This window comes from Argopecten irradians, chromosome 15, assembly GCF_041381155.1.
Source record: "Argopecten irradians isolate NY chromosome 15, Ai_NY, whole genome shotgun sequence".
Lineage (NCBI taxonomy): Eukaryota > Metazoa > Mollusca > Bivalvia > Pectinida > Pectinidae > Argopecten > Argopecten irradians.
In genome coordinates, this window is record NC_091148.1 from 26,859,620 (window position 1) to 26,880,771 (window position 21,152).

At 39.1% G+C, this 21,152-nt stretch overlaps 2 protein-coding genes across 5 annotated transcripts in view; one reads left to right on the top strand and one right to left on the bottom strand.

Moving 5' to 3' along the window:
• The window catches only part of LOC138309056 (uncharacterized), a 224,345-nt gene that overhangs the window by 19,797 nt on the left and 183,396 nt on the right, over positions 1 to 21,152 (bottom strand). For all 4 annotated transcript variants that reach the window (XM_069250180.1, XM_069250182.1, XM_069250181.1 and 1 more), the window contains 8 exons: positions 20,327 to 20,523; positions 19,323 to 19,449; positions 16,372 to 16,479; positions 14,671 to 14,823; positions 11,116 to 11,487; positions 10,067 to 10,210; positions 9,679 to 9,770; positions 7,669 to 7,798 (listed from right to left, as the gene is read on the bottom strand). In XM_069250180.1, coding sequence (XP_069106281.1) covers positions 7,669 to 7,798; positions 9,679 to 9,770; positions 10,067 to 10,210; positions 11,116 to 11,487; positions 14,671 to 14,823; positions 16,372 to 16,479; positions 19,323 to 19,449; positions 20,327 to 20,523 — 1,323 coding nt within the window. The remainder of the gene's footprint in view (positions 1 to 7,668; positions 7,799 to 9,678; positions 9,771 to 10,066; positions 10,211 to 11,115; positions 11,488 to 14,670; positions 14,824 to 16,371; positions 16,480 to 19,322; positions 19,450 to 20,326; positions 20,524 to 21,152) is intronic.
• LOC138309567 (uncharacterized) lies at positions 17,382 to 18,836 on the top strand. Its single transcript, XM_069250797.1, has 3 exons — positions 17,382 to 17,694; positions 17,808 to 18,036; positions 18,775 to 18,836. The coding sequence occupies exons 1-3, from the start codon at positions 17,449 to 17,451 to the stop codon at positions 18,834 to 18,836; spliced, it is 537 nt and encodes a 178-aa protein (XP_069106898.1). The 5' UTR covers positions 17,382 to 17,448.

Here is a 21,152-nt window from a genome sequence, read left to right on the forward strand (position 1 = left end):
TAGAGACTGGTCCTATGGACACTGACAGTGTATACATACAGATAGAGACTGGTCCTATGGACACTGACAGTGTATACATACAGATAGAGACTGGTCCTATGGACACTGACAGTGTATACATACAGATAGAGACTGGTCCTATGGACACTAACTGTATACATAACAATAGAGACTGGTTCTATGGACACTGACAGTGTATACATACAGATAGAGACTGGTCCTATGGACACTGACAGTGTATACATACAGATAGAGACTGGTCCTATGGACACTGACAGTGTATACATACAGATAGAGACTGGTCCTATGGACACTGACAGTGTATACATACAGATAGAGACTGGTCCTATGGACACTGACTGTGTATATATACAGATAGAGACTGGTCCTATGGACACTGACAGTGTATACATACAGATAGAGACTGGTCCTATGGACACTGACAGTGTATACATACAGATAGAGACATGTCCTATGGACACTGACAGTGTATACATACAGATAGAGACTGGTCCTATGGACACTGACAGTGTATACATACAGATAGAGACTGGTCCTATGGACACTGACAGTGTATACATACAGATAGAGACTGGTCCTATGGACACTGACAGTGTATACATACAGATAGAGACTGGTCCTATGGACACTGACAGTGTATACATACAGATAGAGACTGGTCCTATGGACACTGACAGTGTATACATACAGATAGAGACTGGTCCTATGGACACTGACAGTGTATACATACAGATAGAGACTGGTCCTATGGACACTGACAGTGTATACATACAGATAGAGACTGGTCCTATGGACACTGACTGTGTATACATACAGATAGAGACTGGTCCTATGGACACTGACTGTGTATACATACAGATAGAGACTGGTCCTATGGACACTGACAGTGTATACATACAGATAGAGACTGGTCCTATGGACACTGACAGTGTATACATACAGATAGAGACTGGTCCTATGGACACTGACAGTGTATACATACAGATAGAGACTGGTCCTATGGACACTGACAGTGTATACATACAGATAGAGACTGGTCCTATGGACACTGACAGTGTATACATACAGATAGAGACTGGTCCTATGGACACTGACAGTGTATACATACAGATAGAGACTGGTCCTATGGACACTGACAGTGTATACATACAGATAGAGACTGGTCCTATGGACACTGACAGTGTATACATACAGATAGAGACTGGTCCTATGGACACTGACAGTGTATACATACAGATAGAGACTGGTCCTATGGACACTGACAGTGTATACATACAGATAGAGACTGGTCCTATGGACACTGACAGTGTATACATACAGATAGAGACTGGTCCTATGGACACTGACTGTGTATACATACAGATAGAGACTGGTCCTATGGACACTGACAGTGTATATATACAGATAGAGACTGGTCCTATGGACACTGACTGTGTATACATACAGATAGAGACTGGTCCTATGGACACTGACAGTGTATACATACAGATAGAGACTGGTCCTATGGACACTGACAGTGTATACATACAGATAGAGACTGGTCCTATGGACACTGACAGTGTATACATACAGATAGAGACTGGTCCTATGGACACTGACAGTGTATACATACAGATAGAGACTGGTCCTATGGACACTGACAGTGTATACATACAGATAGAGACTGGTCCTATGGACACTGACAGTGTATACATACAGATAGAGACTGGTCCTATGGACACTGACAGTGTATACATACAGATAGAGACATGTCCTATGGACACTGACAGTGTATACATACAGATAGAGACTGGTCCTATGGACACTGACAGTGTATACATACAGATAGAGACATGTCCTATGGACACTGACTGTGTATACATACAGATAGAGACTGGTCCTATGGACACTGACAGTGTATACATACAGATAGAGACTGGTCCTATGGACACTGACTGTGTATACATACAGATAGAGACTGGTCCTATGGACACTGACAGTGTATACATACAGATAGAGACTGGTCCTATGGACACTGACAGTGTATACATACAGATAGAGACTGGTCCTATGGACACTGACTGTGTATACATACAGATAGAGACTGGTCCTATGGACACTGACAGTGTATACATACAGATAGAGACTGGTCCTATGGACACTGACAGTGTATACATACAGATAGAGACTGGTCCTATGGACACTGACAGTGTATACATACAGATAGAGACTGGTCCTATGGACACTGACAGTGTATACATACAGATAGAGACTGGTCCTATGGACACTGACAGTGTATACATACAGATAGAGACTGGTCCTATGGACACTGACAGTGTATACATACAGATAGAGACTGGTCCTATGGACACTGACAGTGTATACATACAGATAGAGACTGGTCCTATGGACACTGACTGTGTATACATACAGATAGAGACTGGTCCTATGGACACTGACAGTGTATACATACAGATAGAGACTGGTCCTATGGACACTGACAGTGTATACATACAGATAGAGACTGGTCCTATGGACACTGACAGTGTATACATACAGATAGAGACTGGTCCTATGGACACTGACAGTGTATACATACAGATAGAGACTGGTCCTATGGACACTGACAGTGTATACATACAGATAGAGACTGGTCCTATGGACACTGACAGTGTATACATACAGATAGAGACTGGTCCTATGGACACTGACAGTGTATACATACAGATAGAGACTGGTCCTATGGACACTGACATGTGTATACATACAGATAGAGACTGGTCCTATGGACACTGACAGTGTATACATACAGATAGAGACTGGTCCTATGGACACTGACAGTGTATACATACAGATAGAGACTGGTCCTATGGACACTGACAGTGTATACATACAGATAGAGACTGGTCCTATGGACACTGACAGTGTATACATACAGATAGAGACTGGTCCTATGGACACTGACAGTGTATACATACAGATAGAGACTGGTCCTATGGACACTGACAGTGTATACATACAGATAGAGACTGGTCCTATGGACACTGACAGTGTATACATACAGATAGAGACTGGTCCTATGGACACTGACAGTGTATACATACAGATAGAGACTGGTCCTATGGACACTGACAGTGTATACATACAGATAGAGACTGGTCCTATGGACACTGACTGTGTATACATACAGATAGAGACTGGTCCTATGGACACTGACAGTGTATACATACAGATAGAGACTGGTCCTATGGACACTGACAGTGTATACATACAGATAGAGACTGGTCCTATGGACACTGACAGTGTATACATACAGATAGAGACTGGTCCTATGGACACTGACAGTGTATACATACAGATAGAGACTGGTCCTATGGACACTGACAGTGTATACATACAGATAGAGACTGGTCCTATGGACACTGACAGTGTATACATACAGATAGAGACTGGTCCTATGGACACTGACAGTGTATACATACAGATAGAGACTGGTCCTATGGACACTGACAGTGTATACATACAGATAGAGACTGGTCCTATGGACACTGACAGTGTATACATACAGATAGAGACTGGTCCTATGGACACTGACAGTGTATACATACAGATAGAGACTGGTCCTATGGACACTGACAGTGTATACATACAGATAGAGACTGGTCCTATGGACACTGACAGTGTATACATACAGATAGAGACTGGTCCTATGGACACTGACAGTGTATACATACAGATAGAGACTGGTCCTATGGACACTGACAGTGTATACATACAGATAGAGACTGGTCCTATGGACACTGACAGTGTATACATACAGATAGAGACTGGTCCTATGGACACTGACAGTGTATACATACAGATAGAGACTGGTCCTATGGACACTGACAGTGTATACATACAGATAGAGACTGGTCCTATGGACACTGACAGTGTATACATACAGATAGAGACTGGTCCTATGGACACTGACTGTGTATACATACAGATAGAGACTGGTCCTATGGACACTGACAGTGTATACATACAGATAGAGACTGGTCCTATGGACACTGACAGTGTATACATACAGATAGAGACTGGTCCTATGGACACTGACAGTGTATACATACAGATAGAGACTGGTCCTATGGACACTGACTGTGTATACATACAGATAGAGACTGGTCCTATGGACACTGACTGTGTATACATACCGATAGAGACTGGTCCTATGGACACTGACTGTGTATACATACCGATAGAGACTGGTCCTATGGACACTGACTGTGTATACATACAGATAGAGACTGGTCCTATGGACACTGACAGTGTATACATACAGATAGAGACTGGTCCTATGGACACTGACTGTGTATACATACAGATAGAGACTGGTCCTATGGACACTGACAGTGTATACATACAGATAGAGACTGGTCCTATGGACACTGACTGTGTATACATACAGATAGAGACTGGTCCTATGGACACTGACTGTGTATACATACAGATAGAGACTGGTCCTATGGACACTGACAGTGTATACATACAGATAGAGACTATGGTCCTATGGACATACTAGAGACAGTGACACTGACATATACATACAGATAGAGACTGGTCCTATGGACACTGACAGTGTATACATACAGATAGAGACTGGTCCTATGGACACTGACAGTGTATACATACAGATAGAGACTGGTCCTATGGACACTGACAGTGTATACATACAGATAGAGACTGGTCCTATGGACACTGACAGTGTATACATACAGATAGAGACTGGTCCTATGGACACTGACAGTGTATACATACAGATAGAGACTGGTCCTATGGACACTGACAGTGTATACATACAGATAGAGACTGGTCCTATGGACACTGACAGTGTATACATACAGATAGAGACTGGTCCTATGGACACTGACAGTGTATACATACAGATAGAGACTGGTCCTATGGACACTGACAGTGTATACATACAGATAGAGACTGGTCATGGCCATATGGACACTGACAGTGTATACATACAGATAGAGACTGGTCCTATGGACACTGACAGTGTATACATACAGATAGAGACTGGTCCTATGGACACTGACAGTGTATACATACAGATAGAGACTGGTCCTATGGACACTGACAGTGTATACATACAGATAGAGACTGGTCCTATGGACACTGACAGTGTATACATACAGATAGAGACTGGTCCTATGGACACTGACAGTGTATACATACAGATAGAGACTGGTCCTATGGACACTGACAGTGTATATGTATACATACAGATAGAGACTGGTCCTATGGACACTGACAGTGTATACATACAGATAGAGACTGGTCCTATGGACACTGACAGTGTATACATACAGATAGAGACTGGTCCTATGGACACTGACAGTGTATACATACAGATAGAGACTGGTCCTATGGACACTGACAGTGTATACATACAGATAGAGACTGGTCCTATGGACACTGACAGTGTATACATACAGATAGAGACTGGTCCTATGGACACTGACAGTGTATACATACAGATAGAGACTGGTCCTATGGACACTGACGTGTATACATACAGATAGAGACGGTCCTATGGACACTGACAGTGTATACATACAGATAGAGACTGGTCCTATGGACACTGACAGTGTATACATACAGATAGAGACTGGTCCTATGGACACTGACTGTGTATATACATACAGATAGAGACTGGTCCTATGGACACTGACAGTGTATACATACAGATAGAGACTGGTCCTATGGACACTGACAGTGTATACATACAGATAGAGACTGGTCCTATGGACACTGACAGTGTATACATACAGATAGAGACTGGTCCTATGGACACTGACAGTGTATACATACAGATAGAGACTGGTCCTATGGACACTGACGTGTATACATACAGATAAGACTGGTCCTATGGACACTGACAGTGTATACATACAGATAGAGACTGGTCCTATGGACACTGACAGTGTATACATACAGATAGAGACTGGTCCTATGGACACTGACTGTGTATACATACAGATAGAGATTGGTCCTATGGACACACTGACAGTGTATACATACAGATAGAGACTGGTCCTATGGACACTGACAGTGTATACATACAGATAGAGACTGGTCCTATGGACACTGACAGTGTATACATACAGATAGAGACTGGTCCTATGGACACTGACAGTGTATACATACAGATAGAGATTGGTCCTATGGACACTGACAGTGTATACATACAGATAGAGACTGGTCCTATGGACACTGACAGTGTATACATACAGATAGAGACTGGTCCTATGGACACTGACAGTGTATACATACAGATAGAGACTGGTCCTATGGACACTGACAGTGTATACATACAGATAGAGACTGGTCCTATGGACACTGACAGTGTATACATACAGATAGAGACTGGTCCTATGGACACTGACAGTGTATACATACAGATAGAGACTGGTCCTATGGACACTGACAGTGTATACATACAGATAGAGACTGGTCCTATGGACACTGACAGTGTATACATACAGATAGAGACTGGTCCTATGGACACTGACAGTGTATACATACAGATAGAGACTGGTCCTATGGACACTGACAGTGTATACATACAGATAGAGACTGGTCCTATGGACACTGACAGTGTATACATACAGATAGAGACTGGTCCTATGGACACTGACAGTGTATACATACAGATAGAGACTGGTCCTATGGACACTGACAGTGTATACATACAGATAGAGACTGGTCCTATGGACACTGACAGTGTATACATACAGATAGAGACTGGTCCTATGGACATTGACAGTGTATACATACAGATAGAGACTGGTCCTATGGACACTGACAGTGTATACATACAGATAGAGACTGGTCCTATGGACACTGACAGTGTATACATACAGATAGAGACTGGTCCTATGGACACTGACAGTGTATACATACAGATAGAGACTGGTCCTATGGACACTGACTGTGTATACATACAGATAGAGACTGGTCCTATGGACACTGACAGTGTATACATACAGATAGAGACTGGTCCTATGGACACTGACAGTGTATACATACAGATAGAGACTGGTCCTATGGACACTGACTGTGTATACATACAGATAGAGATTGGTCCTATGGACACTGACTGTGTATACATACAGATAGAGACTGGTCCTATGGACACTGACAGTGTATACATACAGATAGAGACTGGTCCTATGGACACTGACAGTGTATACATACAGATAGAGACTGGTCCTATGGACACTGACAATGTATACATACAGATAGAGACTGGTCCTATGGACACTGACAATGTATACATACAGATAGAGACTGGTCCTATGGACACTGACAATGTATACATACAGATAGAGACTGGTCCTATGGACACTGACAGTGTATACATACAGATAGAGACTGGTCCTATGGACACTGACAGTGTATACATACAGATAGAGACTGGTCCTATGGACACTGACAGTGTATACATACAGATAGAGACTGGTCCTATGGACACTGACAGTGTATACATACAGATAGAGACTGGTCCTATGGACACTGACAGCTTATACATACAGATAGAGACTGGTCCTATGGACACTGACTGTGTATACATACAGATAGAGACTGGTCCTATGGACATTGACAGTGTATACATACCAATAGTGACATTTCCTGTGTGTAGGATAGCCCTGTCGAACTCTGAAACATCATAGCTGGTCTCGTAGTACATGAACCAGATTCCTTCTGCAGCAATTATAGGGCCAGTCCCAGTGGAGGGAGTGGATTTCTATGGAAGAAAAACATACACAGTAATCACCATTCAGGGATAATGTACCGATCCACCCCGATAGGATGTAGACATGTGGAGTCTAAAACGTGTAAAGTTACGTAGTGGGGGTGGGGGCTGGGGGGTGATGAAGGGTTGGGATGGAAGGTGGTCGGGGTTAGAGGAGGTGGATAAACGCTTATTATGCGAAGGCTGTATGATCACGAAAATTAACCCCGTGCGTAATACTTTTAATGTCTAGAAGTGGACCTTTGGTAAACATAACATCATTGTGAAAATTTTATGCATCGAAATCGGGAAATTAAGCACTCTTTGTTTGGTTTTGGTTTATTATTTTAACGTCCTCTTAACAGCCAGACTTATTTTGTTGCCAGGTTTGTTGGTGAAGAAAAGCCAGAGTATCCGGAGAAAAACCACAGACAGGGGTCAGTACCTGGCAACTGCCCCACATTGGATTTGAACCTGCATCACAGAGATGGAGGGCTTGTGGTAATATATATCGGGACATCTTAATCACTCGGCCATCGCGACCCCATTAAGCACTCGGGAAACTATCCATGTTTATAGTTTCAAGTGATAGCAAGATAATCAATTTCCGAAATGTTCTATTGGTTTGTTTATTTAATATTTATTAATTTTGGATGTTTCTAGAATTAAGAAGGTTCTTTGATATTCTCGAAGGTTAGATTTAGCTGTATATACAATATATATAACCAGGGCTATAATTAGAAGACAGATGAGTAATAATTTAAAGGCGGGATGCAAAATCTGTCCACAATCCGATTTCTTTCATATTGGTATAGTTACATAACTATGTGATGTGTGTGTTTGTGTGTGTGTGTGAGGGTTAGGTGTGTGTGTGTGTGTGTGTGTGTGTGTGTGTGTGTGTGTGAGGAGTGTGTGTGTGGTGTGTGTGTGTGTGTGTGTGTGTGTGTGTGTGTGTGTGTGTGTGTGTGTGTGTGTGTGTGTGTGTGTGTGTGGTGTGGTGTGTGTGTGTGTGTGTGAGTGGTGTGTGTGGGTGTGTGTGTGTGTGTGGGTAGGGTAGGTGTTGTGTGTGTGTGTGTGTGTGTGTGTGTGTGTGTGAGAGAGAGAGAATGTATGGGTGAGGGTTAGGGTGTGTGTGTGTTTATCTCCTAAGCCCCTTTTTTAAATGCATAAAGGGCCTGGAATGAAGTTTTTTAAGACTAATCTGTATGGCAAGGTGAACCCTAGTCCGCTAAACCTGACTATGTTATTAGTCTTTTTTAATTTGTTTTTTTACAAATGTGTGAAATAGAAGGGTCTCGGAAGTATTTCATTGTGCAGATTTGTTAAATTTCATAAATGGGATGTAACATGAGGGCAGTGGAGTACATAAGATCCCAATGAATAGATATGTGTACATTTTCCCGGCATTGCATGGACGGTACGTTAGAAATATACCGTTGACGTAGCGTAGGCCAAATCTGTTCTACGATTTCACATTTTTAAGAGGTACCGCGAGCTGACTATATATTAGGCAAAAAAAAAAATAAAAATAAAAAAGGATAATAATTTAGTCAGGTTTAGCGGACTAGGTGAACCCCTATGTCCACATTTTACTATAAAAACATGTCATATGTTTAAGAGTGTAGCTGATCTTATTGTACAGCATGTCACACGAATCGTGGTTATTGGATATTTCATTATCATACATTTCTTTTGCGATTATAAAAAAACATAACCCACTTGTGTGGAATAATTTGACGGATCGCGAGCTGTCAATCAAAACGCATGTGAATTTGCATTTTGTCTTGTGTATGCTGCGACATTTACTACGAGACTGAACAGAAACAGAGGCGTGACTATGTACTGCCCGGCGGCCTGTCAACTCTATAACCTATAAAGTACGTCAATCTTACATTATATCGAGTCCAATTCCAGTCATCCTCATCACTTTGCATTAACCAACAGGCCTCATCTTTTTCCTTTTCAAACATGCATTCAAAGGTACCTGGTAAGAAACAAATCTGTATGGTAAATGTCTTTCAAAAGCGTAACACATAGGGTCATTTCATATAGCTTTTGTTGATTTAAGTATGCACTTTAATACCTTGCTCCTACACCCTCTTTTATTCATCACCAAGCTATATTACCCTTTTTCATAAAAGAAACTTGAACACGTGATAACCTTTGGTTTCTTTGTTAAAAGGCTCCACTTTATCTTAAGCGGTAGCAGTATGGTATAAGCTAAAGTATATGCTTAGTTTTACATTGAATATTCGCTGGGTAACTGTTTTGTCTGCTTACGGTATTCTGTTGGAATGTCATCTCGTACGATAGTAAACATATCGTCCGAGCCATCAGGACAGTCTCTAACCCCATCTCTCTCCATGTTAGAAGGGATACAGAAGTCGCCAGACGCGCATAGGAAACTGTTTTCGAGACATCTCACTGTAAAACGAATGTAGCTCAAATAAATAGGTATGTTATGCCTCAGTAACAATAAGCGATTAAAGCGAGGAAGGTCCTTAATATCAGATAAAATAGCTTGTATTCGTCTTAAGCTGTTGAGACACTTTATCTGAATGGACAAAAAGCCGCACAGAGTGACTGTATTTCATCACTCTCCTGATTAATCATATAGAACAAAATCACAGTTAAAATGTGCCATAACTGTGCCAGAACTTTGACAAATCTCTTATTAACACTAAAATCACTTATTAACACTAAAATCACTTATTAACACTAAAATCACTTATTAACACTAAAATCATGTAAAATAAAATTATAGACCATATCTTCGCCTCATGGTCTGACCGCTTGTACTCATTTTACTGTCAACAAATTTTAATTTCAGCTCTTATTTGTACGTGATTGATTCGTTTGGCCCGCTCTTAAGGCCCCAGATGACCAGCCTAATTTTATATGACCATTCCAAAAGTAAGATATCTGCCAAAATTGTTTAAATTCCACCAGCTGTTTTCAAGACAAAAATTTGGCGTTTACGGACGGACATCAATCAGCACGATATGGACCGGGTAAGTGCCTTAATAGCTGAAGGGAGGAGGGGTACCTGAGATGAAACATTGTTGCCAGTGTGTTTAAGTGATAGCTACTTGTTCAACTTTACTAAATTGTTTTAAAGAGTTGAGAATAAAAGAAATATATTGGCATCTACATGTTGTACCTCGATTCTATACATAGCTGGGTCCAATTTGTCGGAACAAAAGTGTCGACTAATGTCAAAACTTAATTTTTTCTCCTTAACTTTATGAAACGTTTTGACTTATGTCAGTTTTTGACTTAATTTTGTTTTGAGAAATTGGGGCCAGAAATAGCGAGAACTATCTACTTACCTTTTTTTTCACACGTGCCCGGTGAGGTAAGATTTACATCATCTATGGCAAGGCTACCTGGGACAAACTTTATGTTACTCCCATAGAAATCAAACAGTACGCTGACGTTGGTCTCCCCTGTTAAATTCCATACTGACAAGTCCAGTGGGATCTGTGCGAACACCCATTGATCCCGCATGATTTGTTTGCCATTGTCAATTATTAAAGGCCATTCAGTATCGTTCACATGAAGAGAGACGTGCAATTCAGCAGCAATGCCTTCCTCCATGTTATAGTAAAGTGACAGACAACCGTCTCCGCTGATGGATTCCACTGGTGACTCAAGGCGATGTCGAGTTCGGGAATATGGAGACTCGAAGTACATATAGTGGCCTTTTAGAAATAAAATTTTGAATATAAACAGCGAGGTAACAATCATCTTGATTATGTAATGTTAATTCATTTTTCTGCAAGACATGAGTTAGTGAGATAGTTCATTCACTAATAACATTTATCAAAGAACTCACGGTCAGACAAAAAAGACAATTGGGCAATGGGTCCGAATTGCTCGCCTGCTATCTAGTAATCATGGTGCATACTTGATACAGAATAGAGTCAATAAAAATTGATATGAATGACCCAGGTAACATGAGATGACTAGACCTCTTGGTTTTTGATAAGAAGCTGTTAAGCCTATCTAACACCTGTGACCTTGCATAAAATTCATGGTCATTCATTTAAACAAAATGTATAGCCCTTCATCCCTGCATTACACAGACTCAATATCAGGTCTCCAGGCCTCTGGTTATTGAAAAGAAATCTTTTTAATAAGAAGCTGTTAAGCCTATCTAACACCTGTGACCTTGCATAAAATTCATGGTCATTCATTTAAACAAAATGCCCATCGTCCAAGCATGACAGGCCAAACTTCAGGACTCTAGGTCTCCAGTTTTTGGATAAAAAGTTGTTAAATAGAAAAGTTGACGACGGACACCTCTTCACAGCATAAGCTACATTATATAACACACTTATTTGCCCTTTTGGATATATTTTCACCGACGGAAATGTTTTGAAAATGCACATTGAAAGGAAAAAGGGTCCTCCTTGACATTTTTGGTACTTCGTTTAAGAGGTTTTTTTTTCCAATGGGCCCGAATCACGCACCTGCTATCTGGTAATCATGCATGGTTCATACTTAACAACAAGAGGCCCATGGCCCTTAACGGTCATCTGACTCATGGCACAAAACAACAAAGTCACAGTATAAATTTTTGGCTAACGATTAATGCAAACAATACAGGGAACTCCTTAGTTGAATATGTAAGTTTCTGAAATAGGTAAATGTCATTCGTCGAACAAACTTGGTAGCCCTTCATCCATATATGGTTGTAGCCCATCCAAGGATTAAGGAGGAGTAGGATGTTAAAGCTAAAATTAAGAATTTTGCCCTTTCGGGGCCCCACCCCTCAGCCCCTAGGGGTCGAACCAGGCTCATTTATATAAAATATGATTGTCCGTCCCCAATGATGTTTCACACCAAATACTGGATGAAATCCATCAATGGATGAAGGAGGAGTAGGTTTTTAAAGCTAAAATTAAGAAAATTTGCCCTTGTGGGGCCCCACTCCTCAGCCCCTAGGAGTTGGACCAGGCTCATTTATGTAAAATATGATTGCCTTGGCCAATGATGTTTCAAACAAAATTTGGTTGAAATCTGCTTAGCGGTTAAGGAAGAGTAGCGTTTTAAAGGGAAAAGTTTACGCACGACGGATGGCGAACGGCGGACGACGACGGACACATCACGATGACTATAGGTCACCCTGACCCTTCGGGTCAGGCCCCGATTTCTCGAAACAAATATTGCAATTAATGACTGAAGTCAGTTGTTGACTTAAGTCTGTTTCAAGAAATCGGGGCCTGATGGCCTATAAAGGAGAGTGAATAAGAATTTATATCATGCCTAAGCACATTAGAGGTCCCTTTGCCTCTTGATTATTAAAATAAATATAAATATAAATTTAAATATTTTAGCCTATTTGGCCCCTGTGACCTTGAACGAAGGTCAAGGTCATTCGTTTGAACAAACTTGATAGCCTTTGATCCCAGCATAACACAGGCCCACTATCAGGTCCCTGGGACTTTTGGTTATTAAGGAGAAATCTTTTAAAGATTTTAGCCTATTTGGCCCATGTGACCTTGAATGAAGGTGAAGGTCATTCATTTGAACAAACTTTGTCTAAGCCCTTCACCCCATCATGTTTCAAGCCCAATATTAGGTCTCTAGGCATCATGGCCATCAGTAAGTAGTCATTTAAATATTCTAGCCTATTTGACCTCTGTGACCTTGAACGAAGGTCAAGGTCATTCATTTGAACAAACTTGGTAGCCCTTTATACCAGCATGTCACATGCCAAATATCAAGTATCTAGGTCTCTTGGTTATTAAGGAGAAGTCATTTAAATATTTTAGCCTATTTGACCCCTGTGACCTTGAATGAAAGTCAAAGTCATTCATTTGAACAAACTTTGTAGCGCTTCATCCCAAAATGTCACATGCCCAATATCACCTGTCTAGCCCTCTTGGTTATAAAGAAGAAGTCGTTTAACAATTTAGCCTATTTGGCCCCTGTGACCTTCGATGAAGGTCAAGGTCATTCATTTGAACAAACTTGCTGTAGATAAGTGTTAAATGGTGAATTCATTATAAGGAGGAAAACTCGATCTGGTATATACATGTATACAGAAATTCTGTAGACGTGTTTAATTCTATCGAGTTTAAATCTATAGAGGATTAAATTCTCTTCATATTTGTTGTGTGGGATTTTTTCGTAATTTGGATTAAAAAATAATGGAATATTCCGCCAGGTTGTGTGTTGTGTTTTCAACATAATTATGGGATTATGCCCGGAGACATACTCACCCTTATTGTGTAACTCTCCCATAAGTTACCTTTTACTGCCTTATAAGTGACTGTCTTACATTAGAGTCACATATAAGACAGTAAAAGGTAACGTATAGGACAGTTTCAGGTAATCGTCCGATAATCCAGGATTTTAAGAAGAAGTCAACAATAGATGACCTCACAACTATGTTTTAATATGAGTTACACAACAATGTGTCGTTGGTGTGAAGCTGGTATGTTCAGATCAAGCAGGGTTGCATAATGACATGACGACATTCACAATTATCATTTCTTAACACAGTTAATTTTAACTTGAAAATATATCATGTTAAGAACATTTTAAAAGCGTAAAATATATCGTAAAACTCATCTCAGCCATTCTAATTTTTCTCCAGGAGAGACCCCTGGACTCCCCAAACAAAAACATCTCGCATCTTTGGCGCTAGCAAATTCATCAAAATGCAACAGATAATAATAATAATAAAAAAGGAGGACCTTTGCCTCAATTACATTTTATCTTCCGACGCCGCTGTGTAACGTCATATTTTTTAGAAGAAAACGTCGTAATTTGCGCTCACAAAATTATGACATCACAACCGATACCTACACTAAAGCCAGATAGTGTGCACAGATTTTTCTATCCCATTCTGACAGTATCAGTACGTATTGCGGTACCTGAAAAGTTTTTGTGTGTTTCATTTCCATAGAAGGTGTGGTCCTGGTCCGGGAGGTGAAGCGCATGGCCCTGTTTGCGGATCACACGGCTTGCGTCACTTACTGTGTACCCACAGATAAAAGGGTGCTCGAAATCACAGCTGATGGAAGTATCTGTCAAAAAAATCATAACATTAACGTACGATCTCCTCTGTTTTTATGACTAAAGGAAAAAACAATGTAACCAGATTCAATTGTATCTGTCAAATATTCGATAACACAATAGCGTATTTCCACCCATGTTATAACAAAAGAAATCGATGTAACCGCATTCGACTGTAAATATCAAACTGTATCTTGATCAGCGTGTGCCAGTAATTCTACTTATAAGAGTAAGAAATGTAACATACATATACCTACAGTTTGATTTATAACTTAAATACACGTGTACGTTAATCTATAAATTACATACACGTGTACTTTCATTTATAACTTACATACACGTGTATGTTGAACTAAAACTTTCATACACGTGTGCATTGATCAATAACTTACATACATGTGTACTTTTATCCATAACTTACATACATGTGTGCATTGATCTATAACTTACTATATAACTTACATAACGTGTACTTTTATCTCATATAACTTACATACACGTGTGCATTGATCTATAACTTACATACACGTGTATGTTGATCTATAACTTACTTACACGTGATGCTTGATCTATAACTTACATACACGTGTGCATTGATTATAACTTACATACACATTGTGTTTATGTTGTTGATCTATAACTTACATACACGTGTGCATTGATCTATAACTATACATTACATACACGTGTATGTTGATCGATAAATTACATACACGTGTATGTTGATCTATAACTTACATACACGTGTGCATTGATCTATAACTTACATACACGTGTGCATTGATCTAATTTCATAGTTATTGATTATACTATCATGTGCATTGATCTATAACTTTATTACATACACTGTATACACTGTGCATTGATCTATAACTTACATACACGTATCAAATATGTTACTTTACTATACATAACATGCATTGATCTATAACTTACATACACGTGTATGTTATCGATAACTTACATACACGTGTATGTTGAATTATAACTTACATACACGTGTGCATTGATCTATAACTTACATACACGTGTGCATTGATCTATAACTTACATACACGTGTATGTTGATCGATAAATTACATACACGTGTGCATTGATCTATAACTTACATACACGTGTATGTTGATCTATAACTTACATACACGTGTATGTTGATCTATAACTTACATACACGTGTGCATTGATCTATAACTTACATACACGTGTATGTTGATCGATAAATTACATACACGTGTGCATTGATCTATAACTTACATACACGTGTGCATTGATCTATAACTTACATACACGTGTATGTTGATCTATAACTTACATACACGTGTATGTTGATCTATAAATTACATACACGTGTGCATTGATCTATAACTTACATACACGTGTGCATTGATCTATAACTTACATACACGTGTATGTTGATCTATTACTTACATACACGTGTATGTTGATCTATAACTTACATACACGTGTGCATTTATATATATCTTTCACACATGTGTGCTTTAATCTATAATTACATACACACGTGTGCATTGTTCTATAACTTACATACACCTACTTACCACACATCTCATCCGAACCATCTTCACAGTCCACAACTCCATCACAATGAGCTGACTTAGGTATACAGATACCACTGACATTACAGTAAAACCCACCATCAACACAATCTATAACATAAACAAGATTATAAAACATAGGCCCACAAAACGTTAATTTATATTTTATAAATTTAGATACATCATGTGGTCTTTTGTGGCCCCCAAATCCGCTATTTTTAAGCCCATAAAACGTTAATTTATATTTTATAAATTTAGACACATCATGGGATTTTTAGAACAATGGCATATTTCAACATCTTATATTGATTACATTTTCAATCAAAAACAGTTTCCAATAACAATGTCATTGTTTTTTTTTAAACAACAGCATATTTCAACATCTCATTTTAATACATTTCAACTTCTCATTTTGATACATTTTCAACAAAAAACTTTTTCCGAAAACAATGTCATGGGGTTTTAAAGAACAACTGCATATTTCAACATCTTATAATGATACACTTAAAAAACAGAAAAAAAAAGTTTTCTGATAAGAATATCACAGGGTTTTATATACGTAATAGAAACATAATGGGCACGAGTGATGTATCGGATATATTACACGAGTTCGTAGGACGAGTGTGATATATCCGATACGTCAGGAGTTCCAATCGTGTATCTTTTTTATCCAAAGACAGCCGAGGTTTTGACTCCACGTGCAGAGGGGTGGATGAGTTTTTAAATGAGGAGACGGACAAAAGATTTGGTGCCCAAGTCACTGAAACCGATATAAAAACCTACAGCGGATACAACAAACAAAAACACAAGTAGGAATACATCCTGGGGTTTCCGAGTTTTTGAAGAATGGCGGACCCTCCATAATATCAAGAGAATGGGAACTATAGAACAGTTCCCAGATATCCTCACATGTACAACTAACGAATTGGATCATGTGTTTTTGTGTTTCGTGGTTGAAGCATGTAGAGCGGATGGCTCTTCCTATCCACCAAGGACCTTGTATCAACTGCCATCGGCTTTATTAAGGTATATGGGAGAAAACGGCGTAACGGATTTCTGGATGCTAAGGATGGTTGTTTTATGAACTTCAGGAAAACTCAGGACGCTAGGATGAAACAATTGGCAAGCGAGGGCATCGGTGTATCGCTGAAACAAGCTGATCCCATCACCCCGGAACAGGACAATGCATTATGGGAGTCGGACAATCTTGGAAAAGCTAGTTCGCAAGCTATAATCCACACGTTATTCTACTACAACTGCAAATTATTTGGATTGCGTGGGCACGACGACCACAGGAATCTACAGACTTCTTATTTCCATAGTGAGGTGACTAGTGAAGGGTAAACATTATAGAATTCCAAGTACATACCAGCAAAAATTTTACTAGAGGATTGCACCAAAGGAAAATTTTAGCTAAAAGTATTCGACATTTTTCTGAGTGCGGGCATTCCAGTAGGCTATATGATATTTACACGGGGTACCTACATAGTGTTGGACAGGGACCGTTCTATCGGAGACCACTTGAAGGTTGCAAATTTGGAACACAGCCGATCGGAATTAATAAATTGTACTCAATTATGAAAAATATGTGCAAGAATGCCGGATTCGAGGGAAACTTTTCCAACCACTCAGGGAAGAGAACAAGTGCAAAGTCCCTTTATCATGTCCGTAAGTCTGAATCTATAGTGTTTAAAAATATGAATCACAAAAATGTATGCAATTAATATTATGTGTATTATCTGTAAAACAAAATACGAACATGTACATCGCATATATTTGCATATAAGTGCATACGTAAAAAATAGATTAAAATTCGTCAGTTCTTGATTTAAAAAAAAATCTTGATTGAAAATGACAAAAATGGATTTATTCACATTACAATTTTGCACGGTGCACAAAATTCATTTTCTATTTTGGTTAGGTTTTGATGAACAGATGATCATGGAAAGGACATGACACCGGAGCACTGCTGTTCTTGCTTATAAGAGACCGTCGGAGCACCAACAGGTCGAAATAAGCCGGGCACTAGAGTGTTGAAAAAGCGATGTCAAAAAGGTAAAAACGGAAGCAAAATATCCGGAAATCAAAAAGGTAAAGACGGAAACAAAAGACTCGGAAAACAAGGAAAATGACGGATTCCTAGTGCTAGTGCTCAGTACCAGTTTAACAATTGCAACGTGACTTTCTATTGCAAAAGTTAATGGAGAGCTCTCATGCATTTATAATGTACAGGACTTTTAACTCAACATGTAGAGGTAACATACTAGATTGATAGGACTTTTAATTTCTAATAACGCGTGCAGCGTTCCGTCACAAAGGTTCAAAGGAACTTGTTCAATTGAGAAAAACACTGTTTTTTTGTTCAATTACACTGAAAATGTGATTAAATCTATGCATATTGTTCAGTATCTTTGTTGATTTGTCACGCCCAGTTTAAAAATTGGCTCCGCCTACAAACGGTGGCATGAAACAATCAGAAAAGCCATGTGATATTTTAGATATCATACATGTGATATCACATATGTGTTATCTAAAATATAGCATGGTATGCAACATATCGTCTATAAAAGATAAAGGAAAAACCAAGGCATCATTGGATAATACCTAGATATGCTGAAAACATAGCATGACATGATTCCCCAGTATGTCGTTATAAATACAAAGACGGTTAGGATTGGTCGTCTCGGAACAAGATTTGTTTTTGTTTAGTATCATATGTGAATAAGGTCATGGTGACTTGCCTGTGAGTTCGCTTCAGGAACAACGGTTACTTTCCTCTCCAAAACCCCTTGTAAAATTAGAGTAGGGTCATTGATTGTAATTTACATAACTTGTTTTGGGAATGCAAATTGAGAATGTGCCAGGCTGATTTGGATGAAACCCACCACTGACTTACCGTCAGCACCTAGAATATGCCCGCCATAGTAACATAAAACTGAAATAATGATAACTACCTATGACATCAGGACAGTATCCTGAAGTCAGTTGAATACTATCCAGTCCAAAGAAGTGATAATCGCTGTCTGGTCTTGGTTGAACTGTAAATGTCGCCTCAAAGTCGTCTGCAGCCATCACACTAAACTGTGCCACAAATAAACATAAGACATCATGAATACTCGCACACTTGTATGACCTTTTGACTCGTTAACTTATCCATTGTGACATTATAAATTTCAAAAAATGAGCCAAGTGGTTTTTTATTGACATGTTTCAAACACCACAAAATAAATATTACAAACCAATAAGACTCTGACGAGATACACGACCTATAATATACACGTATTCCCTTATAACTAAGACCCAAGTCAGGGTAATCTGAAATCTATGCAGTTTATTTTACTTTCTGTGTCTCATTTCCTCATTTCTCATTTTTTCATGTCTCTGTGCAAAAATCTATCTTATGGCATGCTCTTGTCTATTCAAATAATGTTAGGATTATGGATGTACTACCAGTGCGCATTCCTTTTTAGAACAGATTGATACTGATTTACCTGTCCTTAGTTTTCGAACAGATGAAGCTTACTTACCTGCTCTTAGTTTTGAACAGATGAAGCTGACTTACCTGCTCTTATCTTTTTGAACAGATGAAGCTGACTTACCTGCCATATCTTTTTGAACAGATGAAGCTGACTTACCTGTCCTTAGTTTTCGAACAGATGAAGCTTACTTACCTGCTCTTAGTTTTGAACAGATGAAGCTGACTTATCTGCCATATCTTTTTGAACAGATGAAGCTGACTTACCTGTCCTTAGTTTTCGAACATATTAAGCTGACTTACCTGCCCTTAGTTTTTGAACAGATGAAGCTAACTTACCTGTCCTTTCTTTTCGAACAGATGAAGCTGATTTACCTGCCCTTAGTTTTTGAACAGATGAAGCTGACTTACCTGTCCTTTCTTTTCGAACAGATGAAGCTGACTTACCTGCTCTTAGTTTTTGAACAGATGAAGCTGACTTACTTGCCCTTGTCTCCAATCGTACGGTGAAGCAAATGTGTTGTCCTCAAACCACCCTCCGTTGTTATCCTCCACCTTAAAACTCGCCATATTTCCAACGTAGAAGAAGTGTAAACACGAGGGTCCCGAGACCGGTATTACAGGAGACCTCATAGACATCACCGACGGTAGCGTGTCGCCAGCTCGTCCCAGGAAGTAATCTGTCCAAATATAACAACTGTGTGAGTAATTTGACAATTATTCTCACCATCTCTTAGGTGTATTACATCATAGAAGGACGGACATTTATTTCTCTCCATTTTTGTATATGACTAATCCGCGTCAATGAAGAATATCCCTCCAGTTTTGTCTATGACTTCATAGCTTTAACAGATATTGAGAACAATGCTTACAATTTAATGTGAATTACGTTTCTGTTTAAACGTTCTTGTCTGTATGAGGTCATAATAAGTAACATATGAAACTAAATAATTGTGCAATATATATACTTATTTGTCTGCAAAGGTCTAGTATCTTTATCCGTCACATAGTTCATGCTAAGATCTTATATTTTAATTAAATATTCAATTTGATAAAAGTGGATAATTCAATGAGGGTATTCTGTTACATAACCACGAAGCAAAATGTAGCATAAATGTATTGTTCTACATTCCTTATGAAATATATAAGAAAAACTATTGACAAAAATCATGATATTGTTAAGTTTTTTAATTGATACAATTGAAAGTCCAAGTGGAATAGATATACGATTCAGCAGGTACAATATGTACGTTATACCCACACCTGAGACAAAGTAACTTAGTTAAACAAATGCAATACATAACCATCG